The sequence below is a fragment of the Trichosurus vulpecula genome, chromosome 7 (assembly GCF_011100635.1).
Source record: "Trichosurus vulpecula isolate mTriVul1 chromosome 7, mTriVul1.pri, whole genome shotgun sequence".
Lineage (NCBI taxonomy): Eukaryota > Metazoa > Chordata > Mammalia > Diprotodontia > Phalangeridae > Trichosurus > Trichosurus vulpecula.
The window spans coordinates 162521097-162542196 of NC_050579.1; the positions used below are offsets into that span (position 1 = coordinate 162521097).

The 21100-nt window shown below is 36.9% G+C and overlaps 1 protein-coding gene across 1 annotated transcript in view; it reads left to right on the forward strand.

Moving 5' to 3' along the window:
* Window positions 1-21100, forward strand: part of LOC118856567 (prolyl endopeptidase) — a 151131-nt gene that overhangs the window by 127804 nt on the left and 2227 nt on the right. Inside the window, exons 12-14 of the mRNA XM_036766940.1 lie at window positions 467-561; window positions 7019-7150; window positions 10382-10538. Of these exons, the coding sequence (XP_036622835.1) occupies window positions 467-561; window positions 7019-7150; window positions 10382-10538 (384 nt within the window). The remainder of the gene's footprint in view (window positions 1-466; window positions 562-7018; window positions 7151-10381; window positions 10539-21100) is intronic.

The window sequence follows — 21100 nt, forward strand, 5'->3', positions numbered from 1 at the left end:
TAGGGGCAAGGGACATAAAGCTTCTGAAAATACAATAGTAATGACCTTGGTCGGGATTCTAAGAAAATCTTTGCTGAGACTTTAACTGCCAGCATTATTTAATACACCCGAATATTTGTAGAAAAATACATTGTTTGATTCAGTAGTCATATTCACACCTTTATGAAGTATTTATTACTATTCTGCATAGTGACATATTTGCAAACAGCAAGAAATGAGAAGCACCAGATACTCAAATGGAAATTTGTGGCAGGGCTTTATAGCCGGACATCACTCAGGAAAAATTATATTGTCTGATCAAATTGTCTTGTCATGTGATCATTCTGGACTCCATGTTTAAATGATGCCACACGCAGCAGCGCAATTTTTGGTTGTTTAGGTACAGTATATTTTTGAAAGGAGAGGAAATAACACCAGCAGCTAGAAAAGTAACTAAAGATAATTGCTCTTTTCGTTTGTTTCACAGTGTATCCAGGCTTATTTTTGTGAGGCACATGGGTGGTGTGCTAGCAATAGCTAACATTAGAGGAGGGGGTGAATATGGAGAGACCTGGCACAAAGGTAAGGCACTTCCCCTGTCAAAACAAAATGGTGTTTTGATCAAGAATGATATTATGATTTTTTTACTTTTTCTTTTTCTACTCCTACCCCTCCCTTAACCTAACCCTGTTTATTTGATAAACAAAATATACACATCTCTGCACATGTATCATTACCTGCCCATTTTTATTAAGTTAACTTTTCCACACCTGTTCTTTTATAATTGGAATATACAGTAGCTAGATTTCAGAGCTATTTCTTGAAAAAAAAAATAACCAAAATTATTTTCATTGTTGGTTTATTTAAAATATATGAGGTCATCTTTGTAGAGATGGGTATTCCTATTGGTATACAATATTGCATATGTCAGACCTTTTTTGTTGTCTTGTTTAATTTCACTGAACTATTTTTCTCTTTTATTCTCTGTATTATAAGGAATGGTTCTTGATAAGGGGAATGTAGGTGGTATAAAACAAAGGATATCAATAAAGATTGATTTTAAAAGCATATATAAAATAACCCTTTATAGATAACTTACTTGATACAGACTTTTGAGTGAGAAACTAGACCGCCTGGTTGGCGGTTCTTGGGGGAGAAGGAGTGCTGGTGGGGCAGAGCTTGCTGTATAGAAGTAGCTCTGAAAACAGCAGCACAGCCCCTCAAGCTTGGGACAAAGTACTCTCTACTCCACAAGCAGTCATACCCTGACAAAAAGCTCAAGGGTCAAGTAGTGGGCTGGGAACACAAACAGGCAGCAAAAACAGTCTCAGATTCAGACTCAGACTCTGGAATCTTTCTTTGGTGACAAAGAAGACCAAAACATACAGCCAGAAGAAGTCAACAAAATCAAAGAACCTACATCAAAAGCCTCCAAGAAAAACATGAACTGGTCTCAGGCCATAGAAGAGCTCAAAAAGGGTTTGGAAAAGTAAGTTAGAGAAGTAGAGGAAAAATTGGGAAGAGAAATGAGAATGATGCGAGAAGACTGTGAAAAACAAGTCAATGACTTACTAAAGGAGACCCAAAAAAATACTGAAGAAAATAACACCTTAAAAAATAGACTAACTCAAATGGCAAAAGAGCTCCAAAAAGCCAATGAGGAAAAAATGAAAGGCAGAATTATCCAAATGCAAAAGGAGGTCCAAAAGACCACTGAAGAAAATACTACCTTAAAAATTAGATTGGAGCAAGTGGAAGCTAGTGACTTGATGAGAAATCCAGATATTGTAAAACAGAACCAAGGGAATGAAAAAATGGAAGACAATGTGAAATACCTCATTGGAAAAACCACTGACTTGGAAAATAAATCCAGGAGAGATAATTTAAAAATTATTGGACTACCTGAAAGCCATGATCAAAAAAAGAGCCTAGATATATCATCTTTCAAGAAATTATCAAGGAAAACTGCCCTGATAGTCTAGAGCCAGATGGTAAAATAGAAATTGAAAGAATTCACCGATCGCCTCCTGAAAAAGATCCCAAAAAGAAAACTCCTAGGAATATTGTTGCCAAATTCCAGAGCTCCCAGATCAAGGAGAAAATACTGCAAGCAGCCAGAAAGAAACAATTTGACTGTTGTGGAAACACAATCAGGATAACACAAGATCTAGCAGCTTCTACATCAAGGGATTGAAGGGCTTGGAATATGATATTCCGGGGGTCAGTGGAGCTAGGAGTGAAACCAAGAATCATCTACCCAGCAAAACTGAGTATAATGCTGCAAGGCAAAATATAGACTTTCAATAAAATAGAAGACTTTCAAGCTTTCTCAATGAAAAGACCAGAGCTGAATAGAAAATTTGACTTTCAAACACAAGAATCAAGAGAAGCATGAAAAGGTAAACAAGAAAGAGAATTCATATGGGACTTACTGAAGTTGAACTGTTTTGTTTATATTCCTACATGGAAAGATGATGTGTGTAAATCATGAGACCTCAGTATTAGGGTAGCTGAAGGGAATATATGTAGACAGAGGGCACAGGGTGAGTTGCATATGAAGGGATGATATCTAAAAAAATAAAATCAAATTAAGGGATGACAGGAATATATTGAGAGTAGAAAGGGAGAGATAGAATGGGGTAAATTATCTCACATAAAAGTGGCAAGAAAAAGCAGTTTTGTTGGAAGGGAAGAGGGGGCAGGTGAGTGGGAATGAGTGAATCTTGCTGTCATCGAACTTGTCTTGAGGAGGGAACAACATACACACTCAATTGGGTATCTTACCCCACCAGAAAGAAGGAAACAGGGGATAAAAGGGTGACGATAAAAGGGAGGCCAGATGGGGGAGGAGGCAATCAAAAGCAAACCCTTTCAAAAAGGGACATGGTCAAGGGAGAAAATTGAATAAAGTGGGACAGGATAGGAGGGAGCAAAATATAGTTAGTCTTTCACAACATGAGTATTGTGGAAGGGTTTTGCATAATGATACACATATGACCTATGTTGAATTGCTTCCCTTCTTAGGGATGGTGGGTGGGGAGGGAAGAGGGGAGAGAATTTAGAACTCAAAGTTTTAAAAACAAGTGTTCAAAAGAAAAAAGTTGTTTTTGCATGCAACTGGGAAATAAGATATGCAGGCAATGGGGCATAGAAATCTATCTTGCCTTACAAGAAAGTAAGGGAAAAGGGGATGGGGGTGGGGAGTGGGGTGACAGAAGGGAGGGCTGACTGGGGAATGGAGCAATCAGAATATATGCCATCTTGGAGTGGGTGTGAGGGTAGAAATGGGGAGAAAATTTGTAATTCAAAATATTGTGGAAATCAATGCTGAAAACTAAAAATATTAAATAAATAATAAAATACAAAAAAAAGAAAATTGTGTTTTTGGCTCAAATATTTCAATCCCTAGATATAAAACAGCTTCTAGTACATCTTCCCATAAATATTCTTCCGCTACTGCTAATTTAGCAGGCCTCCAATCAAAATCACCATGCTTCCTCTACCTCCCACTCAAATACACGACTCCCTTTCTCATTTTGGGGGGCAAAAAATCCTGGGGCACACTGAAACAAAAATGAGGGAGAATGTTAACTAGTCTGGAACTATAAAATCAGCAGTATAAAAATGTGGGCATAAGTGCCTCCCATTCACTGAGGCTGGTGTCAATTTGTTACTTGATTTATGAATGACCGAAGCTTGAAATTTTGTAAATAAGTGTTTAAGTAAAAGATACTGGTAGAAATATGGCCCCAGTATTGCACATGGTACTGAAAGATTTTAACATAAGAAGTGATTGGAGTTGGATACGAATAGAGAAAAATTCCATAAGAGATTTTCGAAGAGTATAGATTGGCACAGAGCTTCTGGAAAAGGAGATGTCTGAAATTTTTATCCACAGCATTTCAAACCCCTGAGGAAATGAAAGCATGGGAGCTAATAACAAGAATGATTCATATTCATATGTTATATAAATGATTTACAAAATATTTTCATCCACAACATTACTTTGGGGTAAGTAATGTAGAGTTCCAAATTTAGGCAACTCATTAAACAAAAGTACCCTGATCTTACTCTAGGTGGAAGGGTCACAGACAAACTTTGCCTCCCAAATTATGGTGTTATTTTACTAAATGAGAACTCAGTAAATTCAGTATTTCTGAACTTTGTATGTTTGGATTTTTGTTTTGTCTTTTGAGTTTGGCTTCTGCAAAGTGGTAATGTTTCTTTTTGAAAAAATTGCATATTCTCATTTGTCCTTCTTCTGAGAGGCATCCTGATAGTGAGTAGATTACTAAGCTTGAAACCAGTCAACATGAGTTGGAATGCTGCCCCAAAGATTAGTTGTGTGATCATAGGCAAGCCACAATCTTTCAGAACCTCAGTGTCCTCATCTACAAGATGAGGAAAATAATGTTGGTACTGCCTTTATTTTGCTTGTTTTCTGCTAAATATTAATTTCGATTGTGAATTAGAAATTATTGGACTTGAAAGGTATCATAGAATCATGGATTTATCAATCAACAGGCATTTCTTAAGTACCTACTATGTGCCAAGCACTGTGCTCAGTCCCGAGGATACAAAGAAAAAAGTTAAATAATCCCTTCATATATTCTGAGAGAAATAAGATATATGTATGTAAATATATGCATAATATATAAACAATGAAGTTGAGGTAGTTTTGAGGATGACACTAGCAGCTGCTGGTCAGACTGGGTTCATATAGAAAGTGCCCCGGGAGATAAATTTTAACAGAAACTAGAGATTCTAAGACATGGTGTATTTGAGGCTTAGGGGACAAACATCAAAGTCCTAGAGATGGGAGATGGAGAATCAGGTGTGGAAAAGTGAGTGAGTGGGCCAGTATGGCTGAATCACAGAGACCATGGAGGGAGGTAATGAACAAGAAAACTAGAACCTGGGTCCTCAGAGATGTCCTCTAGTCCAACCCCTTCTTTTTATAAAAGAGGAAGTAGAGGTTAATTAACTTTAAAGATTATCTAGTACAAATTCTTCATTTGACACACATGAAGAAATTGAGTCCTGAAGAAGTAAAATTACTTATCCAAGGTCACGCAGCTAGTTAATGTCAGAGTAAAGACTAGAACTGGTTGCCTGTCCCTTGGTCCAGTTTTTTTTCTACTATACTACGTGACTGAATGTGACAAAATCTTCAAAGTCATGTGTTTATTGCTCATTTAGCATCTTTCTAAATGCAGTGCTTGTTGTAAAGGCAAATAACTCTGAAAAGTTTTAGAACTCTAATGCATTGACTAACCACAGTTCCAGAGGACTGAAGAAGCATGCTACCCACCAGAGAGGGGTGATGGACTCAGAGGTGAAGAATTAGACAAATATTTTCAGACACAACCATTGTGGGGCTTTGTTTTGATTGACTTTGTGTATTTGTTACATAGGTTTTGTTTATTCAGTTGAGGAGGACACAAAAGGGAAGACTTGTTGCCCTCTCCCCACCCCCCCAAAAAGAAGGAAAAAGGAAAGAGTATCTAGCATTGAAGCATTTTTTTAATTTATTTTCATTTTTAACTTACAACAGACGGTTCTACATAATTTTGAGTTCCAAATTTTCTCCCCTCCCTCCCTCCTCCCTCCCCAAAACAGCATGGAATCTCATATAACTACCACGAATGACTTCGCATTGAATTAATTTATACACTAGTCAAGTTGCAGAGAAGAATTACGACCAATGGAATGAATAATGAAAAAGAAGAAACAGAACCAAAAAAAAAAAACCCAAAAACAAAAGAGAAGAGAAGAAGGCAAGCATGAAGTGTGCCTCAATCTGCATTCAAACTTCATAGTTCTTTCTCTGGATGTAGATAGCATTCTCCATCGTGAGTCCTTTGGAGTTGTGCCTGCACCTTGTGTTACTGAGAGGAGCGAAGTCTGTCAGGGTTGGTCCTCATGGAATCCATATACCTGTGGTTGTGTACAGTGTTCTCCTGGCTCTGCTCTGCTCACTCAGCATTATGTCGTGTAGGTTTTTCCAGGTTATTATGAAGTCTGTATCATCCCCATTTCTTATGGCACAATAGTATTCCATTGCCTTCATATACCACAGCTTGTTCAGCCATTCCCCAATTGATGGGCATCCCTTTGATTTCCAATTCTTGGCTACCACAAAAAGAGCCGCTGTAAATATCCTTGTACATATGGGTCCTTTTCCCGTTTGTGTGATTTCTTTGGGATACAACCCTAGAAGTGGTATTGCTGGGTCAAAGGGTATGAACATTTTTATAGCCCTTTGGGCATAGTTCCAAATTGCTCTCCAAAATGGCTGGATCAGCTCAGAACTCCACCAGCAATGTAACAATGTTCCAATTTTCCCACATCCTTTCCAGCATTTATCATTTTCTTGTTTTGTTATTTTAGCCAATCTGACAGGAGAGATGTGGTATCTAAGAGTTGTTTTGATTTGCATTTCTCTAATCAGTAGTGATTTAGAGCATTGAAGCATTTTTTAAAGGCACAGAAGAGAGAAGAAGATATCACATTCCAGTAGGACAGTTTTGAAAGTTACATGCTGAATTAATGAATATTTCAAAAGAAAAGCAAGCTACACATGATATAAATACACAGTCTTATCTATAATATTCTTTTTCTTTTCTACTGTGTATATGGAAATTCTCATTTTATTTGACATTATTTTAAAAGAAAATGTAATATTGGTCTTTTAATTATAGTGAATTAGGAAAATATTGCATATTGAAAAGCTTTTCTATAACTTTTCACATGATATTAAGTTCATTCTTGGATGGAGTAATTGAAGATCTGTGTAACAGAATCTGTCCTCCAAGTCTGTTAGTGAGAATCGTAACCCACTTGTTCCATAATGCAAGCATTTTATTATTTAGGACTCAAGAAAGCATTGGGATGGGGCGGGGGGGTACCACATTATCTCATTTTCTTGAGCTGACTTTTTTTCTACTTTCTGAGTTTCTTTTGACTTTATGGTATTATGAGTTTTATGCAATGAACTCTCAGTACCTCCCCATCCTCCCCTGCTTTTGTTATGTTGTAGGTGGCATCCTGGGCAAAAAGCAAAACTGTTTTGATGACTTTCAATGTGCTGCTGAGTATCTTATAAAGGAAGGTTACACTTCACCAAAGAGATTGACTATTAATGGAGGCTCAAATGGAGGACTTTTAGTGGGTAAGATTTATATTTCTATTCAATGTACTTGCTTTTTAAATACTAAGTAAGTTTTCAGAGAATCTTATCTGAGGATTAGTGGAGAGAAGATACACAGATAATCTAAGATGACAAACAATTCAAAAGCTATTTACAATATTTTAGATTTTATATGTTGGGATATGCATTTATTTTAGCACCTACTATTTGCCAAGCATTATTCAGGGCACTGGGCATACAAAGAAAGGCAAGTCTTATTATCAACAAATTGATAAGAAAGAGTGGGATCATGTGAAGGTCAATAACAGTGGAGAGGGTATGGAATTCAGAGAAGAAATGGTATCAGGAGGTAAAGCATGGAACATGCTATGCTAGGCACACACAGAATTATTATTCATTAAACTAGACCACAGTGCCTTTCTTAAAATTAGCATGTATAAAATTTGAATATGATCTTTAATTGGTGTTACTTTTCAGTGTATACTGAAAATCTTAGGTTAGAAGAGCTGGCAAAGGTACTGTAGAGATAATATATCTAAATTGTTCTTATTAGTTGGGGCTGTGCTTTAGAAGCTAGCTTGATTTTACACAAGGATTTGCACAGAATGAATCATAAAATGTTAAAACTGAAAGAGAACATAGAAATCATATTGTCCTTCCCCCCCCACCCCACACACACCCTTTTTTAAAGATGACACAGAGGCCCAGAAAGAGGAAGTTTAAGGTCACACAACTGTTTTGATGGCAGAGCCAGGAGCCCTCTACTCCATCTATATCACATGTTCCCATTTCCACACTTCAATCTTAAATATGCACCATTCCCCCCAAACATTTTTATTTAAAATCCTCTCCATGCTTTAACCTCCTTGATACTAACATAAAGAAAGTTGTCTTATTTTAGAGGTGCTATGTTCAGGTGTGACCTATTTTCAAATCGGCAGGATATATAAACATACAAATGTATGCTATGTACACATTATGTATACATAATGTATACTATGTATACATGTTCAACTGTTACCTATTTTCAAATCAGCAGGATATATAAAAATACAAATGTATACTATTTATAAATAGTATACAAAAGCATACAATGATAAAGGTAACAGTAATTAGCTTGTATCCTGAGTGATTGCCCCAATTTGCCGCGGATAATCAACTATTTGAAAGGCCGCTGACCTGGGAGCCAGGAACATCTGGGTTCAAGCGCTCCCTCTAACATATACTTGCTGTGTGACCATGGGCAACTTCTCCAGTTATGGGGACCTACATTGGTTGGAGAAGTTTCCTTATCCAGGCATTCCCTAAAGCAGTGAAATCACAGTTACAGTGCCTATCCCTATCATAATATACTATGTTATTAATCATCTATAATTAATATTTAATGAAATTGTACTTCATTTTTTTAAAGAAAAGCTTATGAGTAATTTTACATGTAACCATCAAATAAATTATACTATTTTAATAATCTTGCTCTGATTCTTTCTCCTCAGATTCATCTATGAATTTCTTATATCAGTTTCTCTGATATGCCATATGCTTAATTGATTCATTAAAGTGTATTTTTCAGCTTTCTATGGCTGTTTTAATCCTAAAACAGTTTGGACACCTTGGAAAAATAATCAGCATTTTATAAGTAATAAGCTGTGATAAATTCTTTTATCATCTGAGATATACTCATAGTAAAAATACCTTGCATACCTTATTGATGGCTATGTAGATTTTTTAATTTGATCTGGCATCGTGTCTTTTGGGATATAAAAGTGAAGACCAGTAGGGAGTTCTGTGGTTTGTGGGATTTGCAGGGGAGTTAGATAGTTTGAGCAGGCACTACAAATTGCAGATTTTCGTATATCTAGATCATACTTGCTCTTAAATAACCCACTTTATAAGATAGGGTTTTGAATAGCTTGTATAAATTTCAGTGCACAAAGGTTGACCACAGGTCTTCACATTTCTTGACTATAAAAGTATGCCAATTTGTGTTATCCTTCATTCCATCTTCAAAGTTAATAGAAAACTTTAATTACTCCTGCCTACAATGAATTTATGAATCTAGTCCACTCCCTCCCTTCACCTTCCCCATATTCTATAAAAAGTTAAAAAAAGTATACTTCCATAATAATTTAAAGTGAAAATTGTACAGAAACTGTATAAATATCATTCTCTTAAGTAATAAAAATGTATTCTCTAAATTTGATGGAAATAAATATGAAAAATCAAGTGACTTCAGTAAAGGCATAAATTTTCCTGTGGTCGCCATTGTTTCTTTAAATACCTATATTTAAATATCTGTCCCTCTTTGAAATTTTTAAACAGTATTTGGTATGGAAAGTGTCTAAAAATCAAGTCTTTGTGTGCCTAGCATAGAACGTTCCATGCTGAGTGAAACATTTACCTCCTCATGCCATTTCTTCTCTGAATTCCATACCCCCTCCATTGTTATCGACCTTCACACAATCCTACTCTTTCTTATTATCAAGGATTATCTAAAGATCATTCTACCTCCTCAGTCAACTGTTCCAGAGCCTTCAGCACTCTTTTCCCCGGTGGCCAGCTTCTTTACTAAAAGAAAGATCTCTCTGGGTGGTTAGATAGAGCACAAAAGAAAGAATAAAAACTGGAAGAATGAGAAAAGAGAAAGAAGATGATACAGGGAAAATTATACAACAACAGGATGACTGGCAAGAGGAAATTGGGAGGAGGAGTTGCACTAAGGTCAAAGTCATTATGAGAGGTAACAATGGCTAGACTAGATAAGAGTGAAAGAACCAGTCAGTCAGTATTCATTGGGTGCCTGTGTGCTTGGCACTGTGCTAGGGAACTGGGAATACAGTATATGAAGTACACTGTAGGTTCAAAGAATGAAAAAGTCCCTACCTAAAAGGAACATATGTAAAGAGCAGGAGAGAGATAAAATATCCAGGATCAAAGGATAAACAGCATGGAATGATCCATTGGAAGAATAACACTGATTAGGTATTAGTAGATCTGTGGTCAAGACCTAGCTTGTCCTCTAGCTAGTTGTGTGAACTTGGTTATTAAGTGATATAATTCCCTGGCCTCAGTTACATTTCTAAAATGAGTGGATTAGATAGATTAATCTGAGGTTTCTTTTAGCTTAAAGTTCTGTGAGCTACCAAAAAGGGTCATATTCTTGGCCATTGGCCTCTAGGTCACATTTGATTATTTTTTAATAATTATCATATAACTTGAGGTTCAATCTGTTTGCCCTTCTGTTCTTTCTTTTAGCCACTTGTGCTAATCAACGCCCTGACCTCTTCGGTTGTGTCATTGCCCAAGTTGGAGTAATGGACATGCTGAAGTTCCATAAGTATACCATTGGCCATGCCTGGACCACTGACTATGGTTGCTCTGACACAAAAGAACATTTTGAATGGCTTAGCAAGTAAGATTCTTAAGTTTCATTTATTACCTAATGGTTAATGCTTTGATTTGTACAGCTCTGAAGTGAGTTTTTCTCTAATAGCCTTTTAAAAAATGTTTTATTTATGCTTTTTAAAACATTGCCTTCACTTACCAATAACCACTCCTTCCCCTGCCCCAGCACTTCTTCGTCCAACAGAGTGCTCCTTTGATGGTTTTGCCTGATAGAGTATGCCTCATTCTGTACATAACGGTCAGTCCCCTGCCCTTCTGCCAAGAAAAGAGAGCTGTTTCCCCATTTGTCTTTGGAATCAAGATTGGCCACAACACTTAATAGCTTTTTCATACAGTGCTTACACAGTTTATTGCTCTCACTTTCCTTAACCCTATATATTAAGGAAGAAATTCATCCCTACATTTTAGGGGGAGTAGATACCTTAATGCTAAAATGAGAACAAAGGTAAGGCACAATTTACCACATAGATATAATAGATCATAGCAGGTTTCCGATGTCCATCTCCCTGATGAACTTATCTAAACTTATAGCAGACATTGCTAAGATTCAATTCTTTCCTCTTCCCACGCCATAATTTTAAAAAGAAAATAGAAAAAATTAATTCCTAATAGGAGTAAAAGCATAAAGGCCCATACTACTTGTCTACCTTACATCAATATGACTTCCCAACACCCTGCAGAAAGACATTGCTTGTCAGTTCCTTAAAAAGAAAACCACCATGGATTGCACTCTGTGTATATGTACAGACATATGTCAGTCAAACATCTGTTAAGCATCTACTGTATGCCAGGCACTGTGCTAAAACCCTGGGGATACAAAAAGAGATAAAAGACAGTCCCTACCTTCAAGGAGCACACATTCTAATGGGGGAGACATCAAGCAAACAGGTATGTTCAAACAAGCTGTATGAGAAAAATAGCAAGTAATTGTCAGAGAGATGGCACTAGAAATGAGAGACTGAGAAAAGTTTCCTGTAGAAGGTAGGATTTTAGTTGGGACTTAAAGGTAGCCAAGAGGCAGAAATGAGGAGGAAGAACATTCCAGGAATGGGAGACAGCCAGAGAAAATGCCTAGAACTGTAAGTTGGAGTATTTTGTTCATGGAACAGCCAAGAAGCCAGTATCGCTGGGTCAAAGAGCATGTGGCAAAAACAAAAAACCAAAGAAAGAGCATCACTGTTTGCAAAAAGCCCTTGTGTTAATCATCTCCATGCACACACGAGCGCACACATCAATCAATAAACATTTATTAAGCATTTCCTATGCGCCTAGTGGCCTCCATTTACAAGGCCCTGTGCTAGGTGCTGGGGATACAAAGACCATCCTACACACAAGGAGATTATAGTCAACTGTAATTCTGCCTTCAATTTGAAGTCATTTGTTTTCATGACATTTTCAGAGACTCAAGGGTGCTGCATTTGGCAGTGGGAGCTTACAAAAAAGGAAATTATATGGAGAGGGAAAATCTTAAATTTCTTCCTGAATATTGAGGGCCAAGGAAATACAGGAGGAGGGAATAGGTAAAAAATATAGTAAAGTTATTTTATTCCTTCCCCAGCCTTTCTATGTATTTAAAAGGTAATTTTTCTTCAATGTGTTGCATTATTAGAGAGATTAAAAATTTATCTAGTTCACCCTTCTCAGTTCCATCCATATGCAAAATGAGAAACTGGCAAGCATTCTGTGGAAACCATCCAAGCCAAGGTGTTTGCCTGCTCATTACTCTTATGTTCAGTCACCTGAAGCATAAACAGTTTGAGAGAAAGCATGATCCACCTAGGAAGTATCTAAATATAAATAAGCGCTCTAAATTCTACTCTCAGCATCATTTAGTAGGTGTATAACCAGAACAAATAGCATTTACTTTCTGTGCCTTAGCTTTCCTTCTCAGTAAACAGTAGATTCACATTAAGCAGATATGATTATTTAACCCTTCCAGCAAAGGAATAACAGAAACACGCCTCATTTTTAAATCACTTGTTTTGCACTGTGTCCAGTTGGCGTGCTTAGTATACAATAGATACTCCTTTAATGTGACTGGCTTACAAAAACATGTTATTTTCATCTACCAAAAAATGTTTTATTAATGATTCCACATTTGTATAATTGAACTTCTGTTCTCCAGCAGAAAATTATTCAATTCCTATTTTTTTTTTCCATTTGCACACATTTGCCTTTATAGCTACAGGTAGCCTAGTTTTCTAGGTACAGGTAATAGGGAAAGTATTTTGCACATTCAGTTTTTAGCTTACAGGTGCTATGTAAAGAGACACAGAGAGAGAGACAGAGAGAGAGACTTAAAAGCTCTTAAATTTTGGAACTTAAGTATATTTGTTAAGTATATATCACAAGTTTAATAATAACAATGATAGAAATGTTTAATCCTTAGATTAGAACCTCTTAAAGGGGAAAGAAATTATAAGAATTTGAAGCTATGCCAGCTTCTCAGAGTTCAGTGAGAGCAGCCCAGAAACTGACTGGGGTCATGAGACTCCAACCAGCTATTTTACCATTGGCTGCTTTCACCTGCTGTTTATCAGCATTGCTTTATTTTTCTTAGTTTTTAAGTTTTGCATTCAAGAGGCTATCTATTTTCTCCTGTTGCCTAGGAGCCAAGTACCTCCTAGGCTAAATTACCTAATTAAGCTAAACTGAAGCCAAATAAGGGAAAGAATATCACACAGAATTTGAAAATTGGAAAGATCCCATCAACCAGGTAGTCTCATCCATACACAAAAGGAATTTTCCCGATAATATAGCTGACAAAAATAGTCCTTCGGCCTGTGTTTAAAGACCTCAAACCCGTTCCACTTTTGAACGTTTGGAAGTTTTTCCTGACATCAAGCCTAAATTTGCCCCTTTGCAACTTCCGCCCACTGCTCCCGGTTTGGCTCTCTGGGGCCAAGCATGTGCCTCCACGTGACAGCTTTTTGGACCTTCAGATATGTGAGTATCTCATCCCCACTGAGTCTTCTATTCTCCAGGCTAAACATCCCTAGCAGCATCAGTCCTCATATAAGGGGAAGGAAAGAAGAAGGGAGTAAGAATTTTTGTAAAATAGGCCAGGCACTGTGCTAGGCACTTTACTCATATCATCTCATTGGATCCTCACAACTCCTCTTCGAGGTAGGTCCTAGTGTTACCTCGCTTTTACAGTTGAGGAAAGTGAGGCAGGTAAAGGTTAAATGACTTGCTCAGGGTCACATAGCTAGTAAATGTCTGAGCATGGAATTGAATTCTGGAAGACCTGAGTTATAATATATAACATGGACATAATTGTGGAAGCATTTTGCATGATGATACATATGTGACCTATGTTGAATTGCTTGCCTTCTTAGGGAGGGTGGTTGGCAAGGGAAGAGAGGAGAGAATTTGGAACTCTAGTTTTGAAAGCAGATGCTCAAAAAAAAAAAAGTTGTTTTTGCATGCAGCTGGGCAATAAGATATATAGGGAATGGGGCATAGAAATCTATCCTGCTCTACAAGAAAGTAAGGGGAAGGGGATGTTGGGGGAGAGTGGGGTGACAGAAGGGAGGGCTGAGTGGGGAAAGGGGCAATCAGAATATATGCCATCTTGGAGTGGGGAGGAGGGTACAAATGGGGAGAATTTATACTCAAAATCTTGTGGAAATCAATGTTGAAAACTAAAATATTAATAAAATATGAAAAATATATATTATATATTATAGTATACTTTATATTATGATATAAATATATATATACATGTGTGTATGTATGTGTGTGTGTATATATAGATAGATAGATAGATAGATAGATAGATAGATACACATATATATTTAAAACATGGACTGAAAACCCCTCATCATCCCGCTTGCCTGTCTGTGGACCTTTGTAGCTCATTAGTGTCATTCTTAAAATGTGGCGAGCGGAACTGAATGTAACACTCCAGATGTGGTTCATGAGGGTAGAGTGCAGTGGGACCATCACCCCATTCCCTAATGCAGCCCAAGACCACATTCAATTTTTTGACTGCCAAATCACACTGCTTCCTCATATTGCATTTTTAGTTCATTAAAACCCTCAGGTATTTTTCAGAATAACCTGATTTTCCCTCCACTATCTTGTATTTGTAAAGTTGATTTTTTTTTTGCACAAAAATCTACGATTATACATAAAGGTAAATTTATCCTTGTTGAATTTCATCTTATTAGAGTCAACCCAGTGCTCTACCCTGTCAAGATCTGGTATTGCTAGGTCTCATTCCTTGCTATGTCCACCTCTTCCCTTTTCCTTTTGAGATTCTTGACCTTTTTTCTCTAGAATCTAGAAACAAAGATTGGGGTGGGGTGAGGGGTAAAATGTGGGAAGGAAAAGGACTTACCAGTACCAGATTCCAAACTACTAGCAAAGCATTAATCATCAAAACTTTGGTACTGGTTAAACAATAGCAAAGTCAATTAGTGGATAGACAGAAGTATTGTATACAGAATAGTAGGATAGTGTTCATTAATCAGTCCCAAAGATGCCAGCTACTCTGGTAAGGACTCACTGTTTGGCAAAAACTTCTGGAAAAACTGGAAGGAGTTCTGTGATAAATTAGTTTATAGGAAATAGGTTTAGAACAATAATCTCACAGCCATATACCATAATAAACTCCAAAAAGATATAGGACTGAGATATAAAAGGTAATGGCATGAACAAATTAGAGGAAAATGGAAGGAGATAACTTTTCTCAACCTTGGACAAAGGAAGAATCCATAATAAAATCTTTGCAGCAAGTTTTTCTGTGACACTGAATCCTTAGTTGCTGATATAAAAACCCTGTTCCCCATCCCCAACTGCCCTCTCCCTAACTCCCATTCCGTTCATTCTTTCTCCTCCCACAGTGTCCCATTCCATATCTAACCAACCCTACCACTGTGCTCTCTAGAATGTTTGATCCATAATTATCAGATTTACTTTCATGTCAGATCTTTTCCTATCTTCTAGTACTCAGTGAGATATGGCTCCTTCTTGAAAACCCTGTATCCCTGACCACCCTTTCTGTTACTTAGTATACATCATTCATTCCCTGAATGCACTGATCTAGGTGGGAAAGTTAAAATATTTCTTGCCCCCTTATCTCAAACTTAACTTATCCAAAACAGAACTCATCACCTCTCCTCCTAAACCCTCCCTACTTCTTAACTTTCCCATTAGTGTCAAGGGCAGTCACCTAAGCTCACAATTTGTGTTATTTTCTGTAACCACATGGTCATAGTGACCTCATATTGCCTACCTGTTGTTAAATTTGTGGGTTTTGCCTTCACAACATCTCTTATCTATTTTCTTTTCTCCACTTATACAGACACCTCACTTGTACAAGCCCTTATCACCTTTTTGCTAGACTGTTGTAATTGCCTTCTAAATTAGTCTTCCTGACTCATCTCTTCCCAACTCCGGTCTGACCCCCATTCAGCTGCCCAAATGATCTTAACGCATAGGTCTGACCATGTTAGCCCCTACTCAGTAAGCATCTGTTCAGAATCAAATATACCCTCTCTTTGACATTTAAAGCTCCTTATAGCCCGTCTCCCTCCATCTTATACTTTTTTCGCACGCACTCTGCAGTCCAGCTATACTGACCTACTTGATCTTCCACACACAGAACACTTCATCTCTCAGTTCCATACATTTGACTGTTTATATTCCCTGTGACTAGAATGTCCTCCCTCCTCACTTCCAACTTCTCTCTTTCCTGGCTTCCTTTAAGATTTAGGCTCAGATTTCTCTTCTACACAAAGCCTTTCCTGGTCTGCTCCCCAGCAGCTCCAGCCCCTTCCCTCAGAGCTTACCTTCCATTCACACTGTATATATCCTATCTTGACGTATTTATTTGTGTGTTATCTTCCCCTTGAGAGCAAGGACAATGCTGGTTGTTATTTTTTTCCACTTCTTTTCTTTCTATCTCCAGTACTTAGCACTATCTGGCACACAATAAATATTTAATAAATGCTTGGTGACTAATAAAGGTCTGATATCTAAGATATATAGGGAACCCATTCAAAACTAGAATAGAAGAGTTATTCTGAATAGATAAATAGTCAAAGAATATGAATTCAAGGAAAGAAATCCAAACTATCAACAACCATATAAAAAAATTTCCAGGTTACTAATATAAGAGAAATGCAAATTAAAACAATTCTGAGGTTCCGCCTCATACCCAGAAGATTGACAATGATGGGAAAAAAAGGAAAATTACAACTGGGGTGTAGGAAAAGGGCTGAAGTGGAAAAAAAAAGACCACTAATGTACCAGTCAGCCATTCTGGAAAGTAATTTGGAACAGAACACAAAAAAGTCACTCAATTGTGCATCAGCAATATAACTCCTCGGCAAATACCCCAAAAAGTTCAGGGGGGAAAATGCTCATGTATACAAAAATATTCATAGCAGCACTTTTTCACAGCAAAGTAAGGGAATGCCCATTATTTAGGGAATAACTTAACAAATTATGGTTTAGGAATATAATGAAATGTTGTTGATATAAGAAATGATAAAAAGATAGATAGACTTAGAGAAACCTGGGAAGACTTCTATGAACTGATGCAGAGTGAAGTGAGGAAAACTCAATACTTGCTGAGTATTGCAGTGATGTAATCACTACAACATTATAAAGAAAAATATCCTTTAAAGACTAGAAAATTCTTCAGTACTGTACAGTGGCCACCCAGGAGTCCAGAGGATTAATGATGAAGCATGCTACTCACTTTTTGACAGAGGTCCACAGAGATGCAAAATGAGACATTCATTTTTGGATTTGACCAATATCTGCATTCATTTTGCTTGGTATGGTTATTTGTTATATGAAAAGATTTTGTGTTTGTTTAAGGGTAGTGATGCAAAAAACAAAAAGAAGAAAAGATGGTCATTGGTGTATTTTTTTTACTTGCTCAAAAGAAAACAGGATAAAGTTCAGAGGGAGATGAAACAGGACAACTTTAAAACTAACATATATTAAATGTATATTCAAACAGGGTGTCATAGATATTTGTGATTTCATATAAAAGCCACCTTTTTGTGTTCTTTATATATGGAAATGATGATGGTTTTAGTGTTTGTCAAGTTCAACAATGTTTAAAAATTGAAATCAAAATATCCTGCATAAAAATGAACTCAGCGCAGAGTTTAAAGAAATAAAAAGGTAGATACAATCACGTACCTTTCCCACTGATTTTTTTTTCTCCCTCTAAAAAAATGCTTATATTTAACAGTCTTCAAATTTTGCTTGGGATACTGAGAGGTGACTTGGTTATGGCCCCACTGCCAGAAATAACAATGGAACCCAAGCCTTCCTGACTCCTTGGCTGGTCGTTGTCCACTAACCAGGCTGCTTCTCCTGAAATGTGTATCTCCAGGTTTAATTGGAGCACTTTTTCTCTAACATTTTGGGAACAGTTATCCACACAACTTAAGGTCAGCTTTGGCAGCAAAAAACTGTCTCTGTATTTTGTAGTTAAATACCAGCAGCTTTCCTCTCAGTCACAGGCAATCTATTTACCTTGATTGACTGTGAAAACTAATTATGGAAACAACCTTGCCACTCCCTCTGCCTCTTGTGTGAATTGAAATTTAAATACTGTTGTTCCCTTAGCAGTGGTTTGTGTTACAGCCTTCTGATCCAGACTGCCTTAACTAGGGAGTTCATACAATTGACTTTCAAAAGCATTTACGTCCCTCTTAGAACAAAATATTTCCAAACCACATTTAAACAGAAATCCTAAGGTCTTAAGCATATTGTTTAAAGCTAATAATTATGAAGGGATAAGAACTGTCTGATTTTATTAGTAAAAGAAACCCTTCTACCACTGATATGGGCGCTTTTTCTTCAACTTAAGAGTCTTAGAACTGACAATCTACAAAATCAATATTTTACTCTCTAAACCATTGCGTTTTTGTATTCCTTTATTTAGAACCTCTAAGGGTGTCTGGTACTTTCACAATTAAATGATTTGAAATAAATGGTTTGATGAAATGATCGACAAAACAATTAGCCAAACCAATTGATTAAAAGTTAATTCTATTTAAATACATAAGATAACAGACTAGGTTGATGTTCTAGATATATGAAATTTTTAATGAACTATTATTTCTTAAAAGTGATTGTTAAAAAACCATCACTAGATATTCATATTCCTAGCTTCAAGGTACCTGGTGGTGTGGTCTATAGGGAGCAGCATGGTGAAGAGATCATTGGATTTAGTCAGAAGGTACAAGCTAAAGGCCCAGCTCTGTCATTTAATTGTATGGCTTTGAGCAAATCAGTTGATTTCTGTAAGTCTCAGTTTCCTCATCTTTGCTACCTACTTATAGGTGGTTATAAGAATTAAATGAAAGAACGCATAAAGCACTTTTTAAAACTGTGTAAAACATACATAAAACTTGTAACAAATATCAGACATTTTTAAAAAATTAAATTACAGTAGAAAAAAAATAATTGAATTTGATAGTACCCTCTTTCTACTGTTCATGAAATGTTCCTGAACCTAAATTCTCTTATATTCAAAAGGACATGTAAGGTCAAGATATATTATGGTCTCCTATCAAATCAAGTCCACAGGCATTTATTAAGCATGTGCACAGTCCTGGGCTTTGTGCAAAGTGCCAAGCATAATAGTCCATGCTCTCCAGGAGCCCACAATTCAATCAGGGAGACAACAATTATGTACAAAGATGACATAGGCAAGATAAACTGAATATAATTTCAGCGATGTACATTAAGGAGGACTGGGAAAGGCTTCTTACGGGAGGTAACTGGGACTCGATGGAAGCCAGAAGACAAGTAAAAAGGAAAGTAAGAACAGCAATGGGGGATAGCCGGTGACAATGCACGATCAAACTGGAGATGGTGTGTTTTATTCCAGGAACAGCAAGGAGGCCTTTATTCTACAAGATAAGTGTCACAAAAACTAGGAAGATATGCTAGACTTTTGAGTGCACACCTGTGTTTTACTGTATACAGTATGTCCATCCTTATACACAGGAGAAAACTATGCTCCTTGCCTGCTAAATCAGTGGCCCAAAAAGTTATGATTGATCCCTTCCTGTTTATATTATTTTGAGCAATGGAAGGGAAAAAATCAAAAGAACATCAAAAGAAATCACACAGCAGAAAAAAAAAAAGACAAGTGCTTCAGATTTCAGACACTTTCAATAATCCTTCAAGCTCTTTTTTATAATTTTTCTTTTTTTTGGAGGGGGGTAAGGCAGGGCAATTGGGGTTAAGTGACTTGCCCAAGGTCACACAGCTAGTAAGTGTGTCAAGTGTCTGAGGCCGGATTTGAATTCAAGTCCTGACTCCAGGGCCGGTGCTCTACTCACTGTGCCACCTAGCTGCCCCTTTTATTTTTCTGTGTTGAAATTGAGTCCATTTTCCCTCTGGGCCTGATTCCTTCTCTGTTAGAAGAAGAAATTGGACGTTCAGAAAGGAAACTAGGTAGTACGATGGATGGAGCACTGGGCCTGGACTTAGGAATTCCTGAGTTCGGATCCAGCCTCTGGCACTTAGTAGCTTTATGACTCTGGGTGAGTCAACCTGTTTCAGCCTCTATTTCCTTATATGAAAAATGTCGATAATAATAGCACCTACCTCCTGGGGTTGTTGTGAGAATCAAATGATACAATTATGAAATTATTTCCAAATCTTAAGGTGCTACATAAATGCTTACTATTATCATTACAATGATCATCATCGTCATCATCATCATCATATTCTTCTGTAGATGAGGTATCCTCCAGCTCTACATCCATGATCCTACTTAGTCCTGTTGGACAACAAAGATCCTCTCAAGTGCTACTCAATTGTTTGTATTAACAGTAGCTTCAATGAACAATAGTTTTGGATCCATTTATAAGGACTAGGTTAGATCAAGGTCTCCTCTGTGTTCTGGACAGGTAAACAAGTATGTTGATGAAATAACCCCACCATTATTAGTTAATTACTTTTAAAAATAGAACATGTCTTTTTTAAGTTTAAAAAAAGTATGCTTTGATCTGTATTTAATGCCATCCATTCTTTTAAAAAAAAATTTAGATTTTTTATTTTTAGTTTACAACACTCAGTTCCACAAGTTTTTGAGTTCCAAATTTCTCCCTTCCCCCCGCTCCAAGACAGCATGGAATCCAATATATGTTCTACATATACCTTCACATTAAACTTATTTACACAGTAGTCAAGTTGTAAAGAAAAATTATGACCAATGGAATGAATCATGAGAAAGAAAAAACAAAACCGAAAAAGAAGAGAAAAAGAGAGAGAGAGTAAATAGTTTGACTCAATCTGCATTCAGACTCCATAATTCTTTCTCAGAACGTAAATAGCTCCTTTGGAGCTGTCTTTGAACCTTATATTGCTGAGAAGAGCCAGGTCTGTCAAAGAGTCATCACAGAAGCAATATGTCTGTGGTTGTGTACAATGTTCTTCTGGTTCTGCTCCTCTCACTCAGCATCAGATCATGGAGGTCTTTCCAGGTTACCATGAAGTCCGTATCTTCCCCACTTCTTATAGCACAATACTATTCCATTACATTCATATACCACATTTTGTTTAGCCACTGTCCAATTGATGGGC